At 35.6% G+C, this 16,627-nt stretch overlaps 3 protein-coding genes across 3 annotated transcripts; 2 read left to right on the top strand and 1 right to left on the bottom strand.

The window, feature by feature from the left end:
- The first annotated feature begins 52 nt into the window (after positions 1–52).
- Positions 53–9,526, top strand: atad5b (ATPase family AAA domain containing 5b). The gene is made up of 14 exons (XM_051111870.1): positions 53–1,063; positions 1,717–1,867; positions 2,716–3,112; positions 3,702–3,790; positions 3,902–4,047; positions 4,144–4,297; positions 5,377–5,544; positions 5,786–5,937; positions 6,039–6,132; positions 6,204–6,268; positions 6,428–6,613; positions 7,946–8,733; positions 8,829–8,981; positions 9,141–9,526. Exons 1-14 carry the CDS (start codon positions 308–310, stop codon positions 9,211–9,213), a joined length of 3,372 nt encoding a protein of 1,123 aa, XP_050967827.1. The 5' UTR covers positions 53–307; the 3' UTR covers positions 9,214–9,526.
- Positions 9,527–9,741: 215 nt separating this feature from the next.
- tefm (transcription elongation factor, mitochondrial) lies at positions 9,742–12,658 on the bottom strand. Its single transcript, XM_051111902.1, has 4 exons — positions 12,511–12,658; positions 11,182–11,651; positions 10,944–11,093; positions 9,742–10,296 (listed from the first exon to the last, which is right to left on the bottom strand). The coding sequence occupies exons 1-4, from the start codon at positions 12,551–12,553 to the stop codon at positions 9,871–9,873; spliced, it is 1,089 nt and encodes a 362-aa protein (XP_050967859.1). The 5' UTR covers positions 12,554–12,658; the 3' UTR covers positions 9,742–9,870.
- A 12-nt stretch (positions 12,659–12,670) lies between these two features.
- On the top strand, positions 12,671–16,521 carry LOC127166539 (E3 ubiquitin/ISG15 ligase TRIM25). Its single transcript, XM_051111901.1, has 5 exons — positions 12,671–13,088; positions 13,567–13,662; positions 13,760–13,906; positions 15,428–15,542; positions 15,652–16,521. The coding sequence occupies exons 1-5, from the start codon at positions 12,753–12,755 to the stop codon at positions 16,179–16,181; spliced, it is 1,224 nt and encodes a 407-aa protein (XP_050967858.1). The 5' UTR covers positions 12,671–12,752; the 3' UTR covers positions 16,182–16,521.
- The last annotated feature ends 106 nt before the right edge of the window (positions 16,522–16,627 follow it).

Consider the following 16,627-nt stretch of genomic DNA (forward strand, 5'->3'; position numbering starts at 1 on the left):
CCAATGGGCGAAGTGAGCGTCATACGTGAGAAGGAACCTGATTTGATGATGCAACTAACTAGCGCCCTTCTGCTAGGCGCGAGATTTAAAGTTAGATCGTCAGATTTCTACTACGAATCTTTATCAGTTACGTGAATTAAAAAGTGTACTAAGGCACAGAACGCTTGCTGCATTCTTCGTTAATGTAGGACTATAACTCTTAGTCAAAACCAGACATGGCAACCATGAACAATCAAAATAGCACTCCTAGCTGCGATGTGTTGCAGTGTTTAGTTTAGGAATGGATTATATGTAACGCTATGTCAAAATGGAGACATCGTCCTTTCTACCTCAGCATACTAGAATCAAGAACTCTTCCGGAAGTGTCTCCGACAGAAGAGCTTTTTATACAGAGAAGCTACTAGAGACGGACAGCAAACTCAAAACCCAGGTGCACCCAAAACACAACAGGCTGAAACGAGCGAAAACACAAAAAACATCGGAGAATTTCACTGGCTGTGGAAACAATCCCACCTACTCGACTGAGACCACGGAGTCCATTTCATTTTCTGATGATAACTGTAAAGGAAAACTATTTATAGATGCTGCAGTACCTACTGACGATAAAGACAGTTCAGCTCTTACTCCTATATCACCAGATCTTCCCACAGCAAGCCTAAGAAAGGAAGGACACCATTCTCAAACGGTACAAAAAGTTTGTCAAATGCAAAATGAGGTATCTACAACGGGATATCTGAAACGCAGTAAACTGACATTAAAGAGGATGAGCAGCAATATGAGTGTACAGATCGTCCCCTTTTCTGCAGAGAGAGAACGTGGTTCAAGGGACAAAAGCTTAAAACCAGAAATGGATCACTTTAGAGCTGATAAAGAGTTTTTGTCCAGCTGTTTACAAATAAACACCAGTGACCGGGATCTTTTGATGGATGAGCCAGAGGTTAAAACTGGACAAATCCCAGAGAGCACAAAACATGGTACTGGCCAAGCCTTGACTCTCATCACGTCTCAGGCTGCTCAGCACATCTGTAAAGAATCAACCGGTGTCAAACCTTTCAAAGAAATGGTGGGTTTGTTTAAAGCTGTTTTGCTGATATCAGAGGCGAGGATCAACTACATATTTATAATTTTCAGTGTAACATTTTTATTTAATGTCAGTCACCCGTATCAGCCAGATAGATGGCATTTGTGTTAGGTCAGTAGTTCTCAACCAGGGGACTGGAGTCACAGGGCCCTCAAACTTCTAAGGGCCTGCAGAATGACTTAATATTTAATTAATATATTTAATTAATAAATATTATTATATTAATTATATTATACTATTAATTAGTTATTAATTAAGTTAGTCTAAATTAAAATGCTAAAAATAAACAATTACATATAAATGAAATCATAATTCTCTTTGTTCTTCCTTAATATCTATTGTTTTTGTTGAGGAACATACAGTTCTAGAATACAGAGCATAACTTGTAGAATACCAAAATTAATTGTACGTAATTCATTTAATATATTACATTTGAATATCAAAAAGGTTGAAAACCATTGAGTTAGGTGGTAAGGTTCACCTTCTGGATATTTATATAAAATAATTCAACAGTATATGTAAAACAACATCTATTTATATATGATATTTAATATTTATATTGCTGATTGTTTTGTGGAGTGTAGTAGAATAATTGGTTTGCTCAGTCTTTTGTCAATTCCCCCCCCCCACCTCAGAAATCTGGATGGAGAAATAACTTTGGCAGTGAAATGAGCAGTGAGTTACTGGAAGAGATTCAGATACACAATTTGCAGTTTCCTGTCCACACATTCTTCGCTCTTCTCCTGAAGAAGAGAACTGCACCCGAGGAGGACATTTGTGCTTTGGGTAGGAAAATAAACATGTTTTTAAAAACAAACAGCTGTTTTTAGCTTACCTGTCAATATTTTTAAAGAGGAATAAACAGATGTAGTTCTTTATGTTGTACTAATGGTGGGTATAAAAAAAATCCATATGCTTATATTTGTTTTTATTGTTGTTATCATGCTGCAAGTTAAATTCACCTTAATCATTAAGTATTTTAATGGAGCCCTGCAGGTTTTGTGTCAAAATGTCTGGTATTTGACACTATCCATGATACATTCTTGGTACCTTCTTACCGTCTTGACTACTGGTTCAGACCATAAAATATCTTGCCACATGGTTTTGGCGAAATTCAGGAAGGCTTACATGTTGTTGTTTTTTTGTTTTGTTTTTTTCCATTCTTCGTGAGCAATAGTTTATCTCTGGCCAACCCATAGCCAAATCATATGAAAATCATATACAAAATATTGTTGTCACATGCAGCAAGTGATCATTACCTGCCAGATATTCCTGCTTCTCCTTTAATGTTAAATCTCAAAAAGCTGTGGAGTGTTTTATTAGGGTCTGTGGACTTTTTATATTAACTGTACCTTTCTACACTTTTACCTGGGGTCAAAGAACTACATAGCCCACCCACCCTTATGTCATGCTGCTACTGGTTTCTTATGGTGGAAAAAAAAAACACAAATCTGTTTAATGCTGTAATGCTGGTTTAAAATCTAGTAATCAAACTAAAACTAAGACTAATCATCAGGACAAATTATTGATTTAATGTAAGCCTGTCAGGATGTGGGACATGCATTTTTTGTAATCTCTTTTTTTCTCAGTTTTTTTTCCAATGTTGGACTTCTTTGTCTGCCATTAATTTGCAGAAGCAGATAAAACTGATGATTCTGAGCACATTTCAGCTTCTGTCCAGAGAAAGAGAAAACAACAGTTGGAGGAACAGACGTGTGACAGGACATACAAACGTCACAGGACAAACAAAGACTGTATTTCTGCCGATAAGTTGGATTTGGAACAATTTTCAGATGGTTTGGCCCACTCTCATGCAAAGTACAAAAACAGACTGAGCCGAACAAAACGCAGACGACAACAACAAACTACGTTCTGTGCTGTAGTCACTGAACCAGTGGAGAAAGAATCTGTTTATCAGGACCCAAGGCCTGGTCATCTACGAAGAGAGGATGTTCTCTGGACAGATAAATATCAGCCTCAACAGTCTAGTGAAGTCGTTGGCAACTCTGCATCAGTAGGAAAACTACACAGGTGAAATGTGTCACTGCATTAATGTCAGATGGTTGGTATAACCTGATAATTAAGGGAATTATTAACCCATAAATATGTTTATTCTAGACAGTCTAACATATTCTAAAACAGCAGTTCCCACTAGCATCAGTCAGTGAAATTCAGAAAAAAAAAAATCAAAATTGTTACTGAAAATGTATATATTTTTAATCTTTATTTTGAATCATCCTAAATTACTGTTAAGTAAATGCCTTGAAGATTCACAAAATTCATTGGTTAAATAAAATAGAAGAACATTCAGCTCTTAAAACAATTTTGCTTAAATTTCTGCTTTGACACAATCTGTATTGTATAAAACACTATATGAATAAAGATGACTAGCTACTTATTTTATTCTTAAATTAAAAATATATATATTATTGTAGATAATTGGGGCCTTGAAGTAAAAAAAAGTTGAGAACCACTGTTCAAGAGAAACTTTCTAGAATTATGTCACTTAAAATAAAAATAGTCTGGTAAGTAATTTACACAATAATAATAATGGCCATTTATTTATATACTAGACAGTATTGACAACTGTATCTCCTTTTGTTCATTCCTCCAATGGCAGCTGGTTAAAAGAATGGAAAATAAGAGCAGACATTGAGGAGAGGAAAAGACGACAAGAAGAAAGGAGGATGAAGAAGGATAATAGTAATGGTAATGGAATTGCCAACACAGAACACATGCAGTTATTACAATAACAGTATAACGTGTCGATCTGTATTTTTTTTTTCTGAAACTGAAAAATGTGTGCAATTTTTTCTGTAGAGTTGTGGGACTGTGGTGATTTTGAAGGTGATACTGTATCCATAGAGCATGAGCAGGAGCTGTGTAACACCATGCTCATGATTGGTCCATCAGGAGTGGGCAAAACAGCTGCTGTGTATGCCTGTGCACAAGAGCTGGGATTCAAGGTCTTAGTGCATTATGTTTTCTTTATATCAATGCTATTACATGCATTACAATAACCAACCAGTTTTGTATCTTACTCTGTTTCATGGTCCACACAGGTGTTCGAGGTGAATAGCTCAGTCTTGCGCTGCGGTCGTCTCATTCTTTCCCAGCTGACAGAAGCAACTCAGTCCCATCAGGTGGACATTCAGAGAATTAAAACCTTCAGATCTGCAATCATTAACCAAAGTGAAATCAAACCTGATCCACCTTGTGAGTGAACCTTTTAGTTTATACAATATGAATTCTTGGGTAATTAGTTGACATTAGCCTAATTCAGACAGGTAATTGTTTCTCATGGGGACTAAACTATTTTCAACATTTACAGGGGTTAGTCTGTAATTTTATTGCCATCTAAATCCAGAATGTCTGTTTTTCTCTCCGACCACCTGTGAATAAATCCCTGTGTGAATTACCTACTGTTTTTTGACAAACGCCAAGGTCTTGTGATAATTACTTTGCAGTCCGAATCCACATCTCTGAGTTTACAAGATGAAACTGATTCACTGTTTAAATCCTATTTGACCACTGCTGAACACTGTACAGTAGCTAACTTTTGCACTACGCTGTAATTTAAAAAAGTGTTTACAAAAACATTATTTCATAACTGCTCCACCACAGCAAGTGGGAGCTGTTAAGAACAAAAAAACCCCAATACTACTAAGAGGTTGCATTAATTTACTTCTCCTAATCTCTACACATTGTGAATAACATCCATCAATAAAATTCTTACAATAAAATGCAATATAAGTTTAAAATATGTCTTATATACAATTACGTAGATAAAAATATAAACCTTATGTAAATAAGAGGTTGCATTAACTTATTTCTGTTAATCTCCACACTTTAAATAGCATCCATCATTTTGAAAGATAAAATAAAAAGACAGAAAACCATTTCAATAGCACATCTATTTTCCTATAAACAGGAGATTTAAATATCAAATAATAAATAGGATGTTGTAAAATATTCTTACTATTCCAAACATACAGCATTTTATTTACAGCAGTGCGGAGCATCACATTCCTGGGTTTGTAGCATCACAGAACTCGCTTCTCCACCATTAATAAATCGCAATCCGAGTCCGTGTTTTATCACTGAGGTGCCATGTGAATTAGTTTTTTCATTTACTCCCGAATAGGGCTATTGTTTTGCATAAAATGCCTACACAGATAAAAAAAAAAAATAACTGAATGGAGTCTAATGAATTCTTGCATACATGACATATCAGTAAAAGTGGATAAATATATAATTCATTTTGTGCATTGAATCTGAATAATTTTTTTCCACAGGCAAGGAAGGCCATAGAAAAGTTACTTCATCTAAGAAAACTTCAAGTTCTCCTAGCATTTCCCATTTAAGCACTAAACCACAGCCAGTAAAACTCACTCGCTTCTTCAAGTTGAGTAGCAGCAAGTCTGTAGGTAAAACCTCTGATGGTCCTGAACAATATATACATGGTAAGTGTACCAGAATAATTCAGCCATGATATGTAAGAACTTTAAAAAGGTACTTAAAGTAACAAAGGGCCTGGTTTACTAAAGCATTTAACAGATGTCTCTGCTTTGTCTGGGTAAAAAAAAAAAAAAAAAGCATTTGTATCATGTCTGAAAGAATAATAATTGAGCATGGATACTTTTATGAATATAGACAATATGTTATTATTATTTTGATTATTCATCACAAATCTAACTACAACAGCTGGTGAACTGAAACCAGGTAGATCTGAGAGACCAGTGTCTGATTTTGAGGACAATAGACAAGGTGATCAGCAGTCACCGTGTCCATCTAAAGGTCATACTTCAGCTGGACAGGGCCGGACAGTCCCCATGTCACTAATACTATTTGAGGAGGTATTACATAACGGATTGCATAACACTTCATGATTTAAACCCCTTTTTGACTTGTTCACATACGTTTTTAATGTGCTGGCAATGTTAAATGTGTTCCCCAGGTTGATGTCATTTTCCCTGAAGATGTTGGATTTCTTGCAGCTATTAGGACTTTCATGAGTAGAACCAAAAGACCCATAATTCTGACAACCAATGGTGAGCAGTGCTTAATTGCATAAAATGCACTCAATCATTTATTTGTTTGTTAAAATGTTGCTTCTTTACAGACCCATCATTTAGTGGAAGACTTAAGGGGCATTTTGATGAAATACATTTCCAAACTCCTTCACTGGTGAGAAAAACCAATATATTTGAAAGCAGATTTTGAAAACCACTATTCACCTTTTAATGCCACAGTTGTAATGTGCTTGTTATCTAATGGCTTTGTTATTTTTTCAGATAATTGCATAGTTATATGAAGTATTAACATTATGTTTTATTAAAATATTAGCAAACCATCAGGAGCTTTCTGCAGTGTTTGTGTGTGGTGGAGGACATGAGGGCTGATCCAGAATATCTGGCCTTTTTGCTGTGTCGGAATAAGGGGGATATCAGACAGAGCATTCTCCAGCTTCAGCTCTGGGTCCGTAGTGGTGGAGGGATCACAGAACTACAAATTCTAAAGAACATACTCAAAGTGAGCCAGACAAAATTACTACTTAACTAAGCTTTTTGCACATGCAATTATAGAGATGCAAATAGTTGTCAATCTCCAAAAGATTGTCATTTTGCAAGACTGTGCGACACATCCATGGAGTGTAGTTGCATGTTGCTGCTCTCTTAAATCTTATTACCAATATAGAATATTTGATTACAATATCTTTTGCACGTTTCAAGTATTTATTTATTTTTTTTGCTAGTACTGTTATATAGATCAATTTGGAGTAGACGTCACAGTTACATCACTTGCAGCTGCACGTGCATTGTGGTGGCAGAAAAAAACACTGGTAACAGGTGGAGTGAAATCCACTAAGAGAAAATGTATTGTGCCTTTGGATGTTAGAATTGGAATGCAAATCATTTTTGTAGAATACTGTCATCAAAGACGCCATTTGAAGCTAAACGCAGATGTTTAAACAGACAGATTAATGAATGAAACCTGCTAAGATTACTTTTAAAGCATAAATTTCACAAAAAAAATCATATTAATCACTAATGCAGTTCATAGAGAACATTATATTAGCCCTTCAGTTACAGCATTAAACACTATTTAAACCTATAACATTTTAGAGTTACCTATTTTATCTCACAATTCTGACTCGTTATTCTCGTAAATGCAAATTTATATTTCATACTTCGGACTTTATAACTCGATTTAATTCAACAACAGTGAGTTTAACAACTCTGAGGGGTTCATCAACTCTGATGAACTATGATATGTATTAGGTCTTGGTGTATTATAGCATTATCAATATATAAAATATGGTTTGTCACCTCACCTGTCTTCTATTCCAGATGTGTGACTTCCTTTCTCAAACAAAGATTTTTATGAATGTAATCCATCTCTGTGAGTCCATGTAATGCTTCTGTCTCACGTGAGCTTCACAATCCGCTTACGTTTACATCAAGCAAACATGACCCTCTACTGAAAACATATTGTTGGCTGGAAGCAATTGTTTATAGCTAAAAAAACACAAAATATTGCTATTCCTCTGCCTAAAAAGACCTTTTTTTTGAAGCATCAACATTTTGTAATCTATTTACATGCGTTAGAGATTTTTTTTTTTTTAGAAATCTGCGTTTGTTTATCAGGGGAAAAAAGTAAGTCATGCAAATGGAATGAAATGAGGGGGAGTAAATTGAGAAATTTTTAATTTTGCTATGAATTACCCCTTTAAGTGGGTGGATCTTCACATGAATAAGCATCAAAGTGGACCATACTTTATGCTGATAGTCTTGCAGAGCCAGTAAGTCATTTGCACTAATTCATAAGCACAGGTTGATGTATGTATTGTCTTAAATTATACAGTGTGAATCCTGGACTGAGTTGGAAAACAGCAGGTATCTGGAGATCCTGGCAGAGAAAATTGGAGCAGGTCTACTGTATTCTAGCATCGGAAGTCTCTTTTCTCCACATTTCTCATCTCAATCCTCCTATCAGCAACAGTCAATAAATCCCAAGATGAAAGGAGAAAAGCCAGTCAAAGGCTTGATGTTACAGACCTCCACAAGTGTACCCGAGGTTAGACCAGACAAGCTCTCTACATGCAGAAGAAAAAAACATTTCTCATTATGTGAGCCAAAAACTTTTTCTTACCCACATTCAATCCCACATCTCAAACTTTTCTCACTGGATGAATCTTATACGTCTTCAGTCCCTTCAAAGCAAACAAAAAATGTCCATGGACTAGATAAATCACTCAGGCTGGTTTTTCAACACTTGGTGTGCATTACAAAGTTTTTTGAAAACATGTCTTTTCTGGATGCTTGTTTACAAAGACCATCTCTTAGTGAAATTGGACTTTGCAAACCGGAACCTCTCGGCTGGATGGGTGCCACAGTGAAGGATGGCTTATTGGACTTGCCAAGAGAGGAGCAGATCGGACAAAGTTTTGAGAATTCATCACAGATATTGGCCATTGTGGAAGGTCTGAGTTTCCATCAGTGTCGGACTGAACTCTCGGGGATCTGGATGGAGGCTGAAAGAATGAGGGAGGAGTTGTCTTCAGAGAGATGGAAACAAATGATTTGTGCCCTGTCTCTGCCAACTGACAAAAAACCCCTTAGAATGTGTCAATGCAAATTCTGTGAACCTAGGTGTGTATATTAAATTAATACATTTCATCTGTGTGCATGTTATGTGTACACTTTTTTTTTTTTTGGGTGGGATCTGATTTTGACTTCTTTTGCAGTGGTGTCCAGAAGCGCAATAAGATCATATCCAATCTGATCTCCAGCAAAAAGTTCTATTGTCATAGTAATAAACATGTTCTTTCCATGGACTACCTACCCACTCTGCGCTCAATCTGTAGATCTGAGAGAATTAAGGAACAGCGCTCCTTTAGGTAATTTGTATTTTGAAAGGAGATTTCTAATGCTTTATAAAAAAAAATTGTATTTACAGAAACTATTTACTTTGGTATTTGTTACCTTAATGTATTTTAAACACATTTATTGTTTATTTTAAAGATTAAGAGTTGCTCTTTTTTGTCTGTCACTTTCAGACATTCACACTACCTCTCAAGCCTTCACCTGCCTAGAAGCTTGCTGGAACTTACGGCCTTGGATTTCCCTTGATGCGAGATTGACATGCTGCTCTAGAAAATCCTCCATGACTTCTAAACTGTATTGTGACATGAGTGTGACTTGTGTTTGTAGGTGCTTGCAGAAATTTGTTTGATAGATCATTTGTTCTTGGCAAATAAAAATATGTATTTTTCTAATTAGAAGTGGGAACTTTCACTAGTACCTTAAATGAGCATAATGTCTGAATTTAATTGTAGTAGACATAAAATTCCCATCCAAGTGTTATATTTAACCGACTACTCTCAGGGTAATTTTTTGTGGATGTTTTTTTGTTACCCACATTCTTCAAGATATCATCGTTTGTGTTCAACAGAAAACAGTTTGGAATAATTGAAGGGGCAATTTTAATTTTGGGGTGAACAGTCACCCTTTAATATTGCTATAATATCATATAAAATACAGTGTTACTGTAGATTTTCTTTAACATTTAACCTTTAAATTTATGAAGTTTCTAAACACTGACTTATTTCTAGTTTAACACTTACAGAAATAAAAAATAAATAAATAAATAAAATCCTGTCAGGTTCAAGCAACATAAATTAACTTTAATATGAACTTTTTGGTTCAGAGTAAGCATAATAATTATTCGATGGAAGGGACAGGTAGCTCCAATGTCCAACAAATAAGAAATAGTCATCGAGTAGCAATTCACTCCCGCAAGAGTTCAAAAAACGCAACAGCTTGCAGAAGAGCATCACATAGCTCCTCCCCTCGGTTTCTACTACTCATCTGAAAGGAGTTTCTGTGCTTTAACACCAAGTCATGAGGAAAAAGAACACGTGGGTTTTGCTTCATCACCGACTCCGTCATCATCTTCTTTACTGTCTGAGCTCCACTTGTCCGACAATCTCCCACTATTAGGTTGAAATGGCGACCGACAGCTGTGCGCATCATGTTAAGGACTTTTGGGGGGCTTCCTGCTTCCCTCGCTGGAGAGAGTAAAGCAAATAGCATGGCCTCTACTGTCCGGAGGTGGACCAAGACTGGATAAAGAGAAGTATTCTGGGGAGAGATACTTGGCTTCTCCACCAAAAAAAAGTCGGCAGGAGGAAAGCTCGAAATAACAGTAGAGATCTGGGGTTGACAAAAAAAATATAAATTATTATTCACATTCAGAGAGGCAATTCCTTTGCAAATTTACTATCAAATAAGTTGCATTAATATAACAGTCTCTATATAGAAGGTAAACCAGCAACACGTGACAAGAGAGCTTAAAATGCTAAAACATTCTTGAAAGTGTCTTCTATTGCAGAGGTCATCAAACTTGATCCTGGAGGGCTGATGTCCTGCAGAGTTTAGCTACAACTTGTCTCAACACACCTGCCTGGAAGTTTCAAGTATACCTAATAAGACCTTGATTAGCTGGTTCAGGTGTGTTTAATTAAGGTTGGAGCTAAACTCTGTAAGATTTTCAAAGTCAACATGAAATGGAAATTCATAAATATAGTACTAAAAGCATGTTATTGATTTTACTGTGAATGATTAATCTATGTATGTGTTTAATTTTTAAACATTTTTTGACCTAATAATTTATCAAAATGGCATTACTAAATATTCAATCAGACTTCTATCAATAATTTTATGATTTGTTTTTTTTTTGCCCCTTTCTTACTATCAACTGCAAGTTTGCCTTAAGATCTGCCACCATCTAATCAACAACCCATGCGATTTATTTGAATCTCAAATAAATGAATGGCAAAAAACACAATTTAGTAACTCACATCTTCCAAATAATCGGATGCCATGTATGTTCCTTTCATAAAACTCTTGCACTCTGCTTGCTGCCAGTCTAAGACTGTTCTTGCACGATCCATGTGTGTCCATGCAATTTTATTAGTACCACAAACAATGGACACGATAGAGCTTGCATCCTGCAAGACATTCAAAAATAAAACATAGCACAAAACTCCTTATTCACAAAAGCTATTAAATGTAGTGGTTTAGACAGATCTGTCCCACCTCCAAAAGAGCTCGGTCAACCTCAGGTCTTATAAATTTAGCCAGATGGACTTTTCCCTTTTTCCTCTCCTTCTTGTCAGCTGGTTTAAGGATGGAGTCAAAGACTATGACAGCACTCTTGTGTTTCAGTAAGGGCACATTCATGATGCTCTCCAGACTACTGAATGGTCCATGTGTGGTTCTGTATTTGACGATGTTAACAGCTTTCCGTCCTCGCAGCAGTTTGACCTGTTCCAGTTCTGACTCTGTCGCTGTATTGAGTCGCTGGAGGATGACAGCACGCTGCTCTGCGGTATAACATGAGTCCAGGGGTTTGTCCTTTTCTTGGCATAATTCAGAGGAAACAGATGCATTCAGGGTGTCAAGCCCAGAGATCATGATTCTGCTCCTTCTGCAACAGGTGCAGTGCAAGAATCTGAGCTCATATTCAAGAAGGGATCTCGGGGGACGACAGAACAGACTGTAATGTCCTGTAATCAATCAATGATTTAGTCAGAAAGTAATCAAACAAACAAACAAAACATGCATGCATATTGTGAGACTAAAATATCCATCATTCATTCAAGTCAACTCACATTTTTATTACAGCCATTGTTGCAAAGTTAATCCATCATCAAACAACAATCAATTTTAGTTATTAAAGCAGCTCCACAGAAGGCAATGCTGTAATTGTTCAGCTCAATTTGGTTCAAGTTTTTGTTCCCATTCGACAGTGTCAGTAGAGTTAGATCTTAGTCCCAACTAAGAAACTAATTCAACATTACCAAAAATACACTTAATAGGTCACAATTACTGTTTTTTTTTTTCTTTTATACCAAACATTGTTAGGATATTAAGTGAAGATCATGTTCCATTAAGATCTTTTGTTAATTTCCTACCATAAATATATCAAAAACTTATATAATATGCATTGCCAAGAACTTTAAAGACAATTTTCCCAATATTTTGATTTTATTTTTGCACCCTCAGATTCCAGATTTTCAAATAGTTGTATCCCAGCCAAATATTGTCCTATTCTAACAAACCATAAATCAATGGAAGCTTATTTATTCAGCTTTGAGATGATGTATAAATCTCAAATAAAAAAGAGCCTTATGACTGATGTTGTGGTCCAGGGACAAATAAACATAAATACTTCAATTAAAAAACTTTGCACTATACACACAACTTAGAGCTTTTATTTAAATTAGTGCAACTGATAATACAAGCTCTAACAAGATCTGTGATACTGGAACATACTTTTTAGTCCATGTGATAGACAACTCAAGGGTTAGCTCTAACTGAATTATTATACCTAATCTCTTTACAAGTGTTGTTATTATTTATTACCTTTGAGGAAGATGGAAGACAGGAGGCGTTTTGCGATCCACATGTTTGGTCGCCACAGTTCTGTTTTAGTTACTTATGAATGTGCCCCATGCATGCATGCATTTCCCTGACAAGTCCGACGTTAAGGACTCGTGGGGAAACACGGCGTGTGTGACTTTGGTTCCGAATACGAATAGACGCTTTGCACAAGAAAATAAAGCGTTTCCTAGACTTTCAGTTTCGATTCCGAAAAACATCTTGACATGATGTCGCTATTATACGAGGATATTGTGAAGTTCGTCGCGAATAATCTTAAATGCTCGATATGTATTGAGATTTTCACAAAGCCAGTTACACTAGTTTGTGGACATAACTATTGTCAGAAGTGCATCAATGCATGTTGGGCAAAGAGCAGCGCAAAACGGGATTGTCCACAATGTCGGGCAGATGTTAGCAATAGTAAACTAGAGATGAATTTCACTCTATATAACATACTGGAATTACAGGATCTTGGTGGTCGCGAAAAATGGGAGCAAATTCTGGCAGAAATAGATCAGGCAGATCAAACGCAACACGCTGGAAGAACGATTACAAAAGTGGCAAGTTCATGGTCTCAGTCTTATCAAGTTCATGGTCTTATTTTACCAGCCATGCTACTTAATCTAAAACTATAGCAAGACTATATAACGTTTTTCGTATTAGCTGAGATACTGCATGGGCTATTGTTCTTAAAATAGGCCTGCGTTACACTATAGGATGTGGTAGGTGGGGGGAGAGAACCTTGGTTGATCAGCCTAAGCTTAATTTACTGGTCATGGCTGATATGTTGATTGGTCTTGGGCACTTTTCAGCTGACCAGACTCTGAGACTGTCTTTATCATCTTAGACTGGCTTAAATAGACGTTTCCAGTCGGGAACCAATTCATTTTATTTATTTATTTATTTTAAGTTATTTGTGTTATTGGTCAGATAACAAAAAATTGATGTTAATCACATATGCATACACAATACATCTGGGTTGCTAATTTTGTGCTTTTTCTAACTTTCTAACTTTTACTGCGACTGATTGCTCTTTAGGAGAGTTTAATGAAACATCTGGATTGGTTAAAAGCTGAGACCAAAAAGACAGAAGATATACTTTCAGCCGAGCTAAATTCAAATCGGACTTGTGAGGTAATAAGTTTAATGCGTAATACTTTTAAATGTGTACATACGTGCTATATGAAAAAAAAAATCTTAAGAAATAATGAGTGAATTTTGAATCTCTCAGGGTGGGTTGGGCATTTATGATTCCTCGATTGTTTCGATGGATGTTTCCAGTTCATCTTTAGACAGTGACGCTTCAAGTTGTTATGCAAGCAGAAGTTTTAGTCTGACATCAATGGATTATCAGGAACTACCTTCTCAGTCTGAAGAGGTACAGCACCTTTGGTATCTGATTATATACTGTAATTGACCTTTTTTGTGTTTGTTTGTATGTGTGTACAGTTTTCTGTGTGGGAAAACACTACATAACTAATTGTAAATAATTAGGTCCTCTATGTGATGTTAGTCACTGTAGAACGTATGCCGCCTAATAATCCATGCCCCTATCTACAACCTACAAAGTACGAATGGCATCTGTTTACATGAACTTTGTCACTCTCAGCTTCCTTTATTAAAAGCTTTACCGATGTTTATATACGCCTTGCTTCTTCTAAGCTATTGTTGATAGACTGATACATTTGCTATCCTCCCAAACATTTAAAAACAAAATGTTAATCTGGTTAACACACTGTGACAGTGCAAAATGATTGACATGCAGAAATCACCTCAATTTACATTTACACTGGCAAAGACTAGACATAATTGTTTTTTCTGCTTATTGTAGGGCCACTTATTTATCCGATTTCTGAAAATATTAATGTGCATTTCCGTTTACTAATTATTTTACTTCAGCAATGACACATTAAAATGACAGTAAAGACATTTATAATGTTTAGATTTAACAATTAAAAAGAAATGCTGTTCAAAAATATTAAACAGCACTACTATTTTCAACATTGCTTATATTTATAAGTGTAATTCTGCATCAAATCAACATATATATGGTTTCTGAAAGATCATGACACTGAAGCCTGGAGTAATGGTTGCTAAAAAAAAAAAAAAAAACATTTTAATAAATAAATTGTATTTTAAGGAATAAATTGTATTTTAAAATGTAATGAAATAGAAAAAATTACTGTATATTGTAATAACATTTCACAATATTACAAATAAATGCAGCCTTGCTGAGCACAGGAGACTTTCAAAGAATATAAAAAAATCTTACACACACTAGGGCTGCACGATTATGACAAAAATCATAATTGTTGATTATTCCCTTGAAATTTACATTGAATGATGTTTTGAATAGATTTATACCATTGTTTGAAGCAACTGCATTTTTATATATAGTTTCTTCTTTAAATATAAAAAAAATAAAATTTAAAAATTTAAAACAATGAGAAAAAAACCCTTAAGATAACCTGTAGGAAAATACACACACACACACACACAACTTAAGAAAGCAGAATAATGTAAGTGTTTTTTTTTATGTAATTGTGCCTTTGAATTATTACATAATTGTGGCATCTGTAATTGTAATCACAATTAGAAATTTGATTAATTGTGCAGCCCTAACTCACACTAAACTGTTCATTATTAGTGCAAACATTTTGATGATTCATTATAAATTATATGTCAAGTCACTTTTATTCATATAGAAATTCATACAATGCAGATTATTTCAAAATCATATGTGTGTTCATATGGGAAGTGAATGAGACCCAATAATGTTCTGGTGAGATGTCTAGATAAGAGATTTGGAAATCAAAGTGTGAGAAATATATTTACATATATATTCAAAGCTATTTACTCATGGAAAGTAGCTGATTGTTAAAAACACAATTTTTCTCAGGAGAGTTCACAGGAGTTTGTAGAGGAGGCTCCAGAGAATTCAGAATCTCTGTTTGAGGATGTTGATCTTACTCCCAGTGCAGGAGCACAGTATTGCAACAGAGACAGTGCTGTGGGTAATGCTACCATTGATTTTTTTTTTATGCATGCTTGAATTAAAAATGTGTCTTTGGTGATATTCTTGTTCTAACGTGTCCTAACTAAATGTCTTTCTCTCCCTCCCAGCTGCTCCTCATGCAGAGTTTGTTGAGCTTTCCTTTTCTCCCCAGCTTGGAAACAGACGGCTGTTTTTTGACACAGAGAACTGTACAGTGGAAACGCAACAGGGGCACCAAGCTAGATCATCAAACGGGCGTTTTGATGCCTGTCAGTGGATGGCAAAGCAGAAATTCAGAGAAGGGTGGGTTTACTGGGATGTGGACACCACATTCAGCACTGGATGGGCTGTTGGTGTGGCGTATCCCAGTCTGAAGCATAACGAGAGGTTGGGAAGAACTTCTTCATCTTGGTGTTTGGAGTGGAGCAGTGGGCAACTGAATGCTTGGCATGATAATATAAAGACCTCTGTTAAGCACAGAAACCCTAATGGAATCAGAGTCATTCTGGACATGGCCAAAGGACAGTTGTCCTTTCAGAGTCTGAGTGATGACCTGCTTGAATTATACAGTTTCCAGGTGGATTTCTCTGGTCCACTCATACCCGTTTTCTGGCTTTATGGATTGAAACGCAATGCCTTAAAATTTCCTAGACACTGAGTTCAGGATAACATAGATCTGTAGTATTTCTAATACTTGATACACTTCATTTTGTTTATGGAATATGTATTCTATTACTATAAAAAGGAATCTTGAATCTTTTTTTCATAACATATATGTGTAATCTCATTAGCTTTCTGGTATTTAACCATTTTACCACAAAACCATAGGACTGAAGAATGTTCTTTTTTGCTATCCTGGTTATTTCTACAATTTTGGATTGTAATAATGCTAATATTGTTGGCTCATTTATGATGTTTTCTTTTTCTTCACTGGATTCTGGGCAGTAAAAATAAAAACATGTATAAATGATTGCAAATGTTCTTTGCAAATGCAAATATACTGTAATCTCAATGGTACAAAAGATTATCGATGTATTATTATGATTATGATGTGATGTTCAACTAACAACTTTATACTAATTTAAAACTAAGGAATCTTGCGTT

The sequence above is a fragment of the Labeo rohita genome, chromosome 6 (assembly GCF_022985175.1).
Source record: "Labeo rohita strain BAU-BD-2019 chromosome 6, IGBB_LRoh.1.0, whole genome shotgun sequence".
NCBI lineage: Eukaryota > Metazoa > Chordata > Actinopteri > Cypriniformes > Cyprinidae > Labeo > Labeo rohita.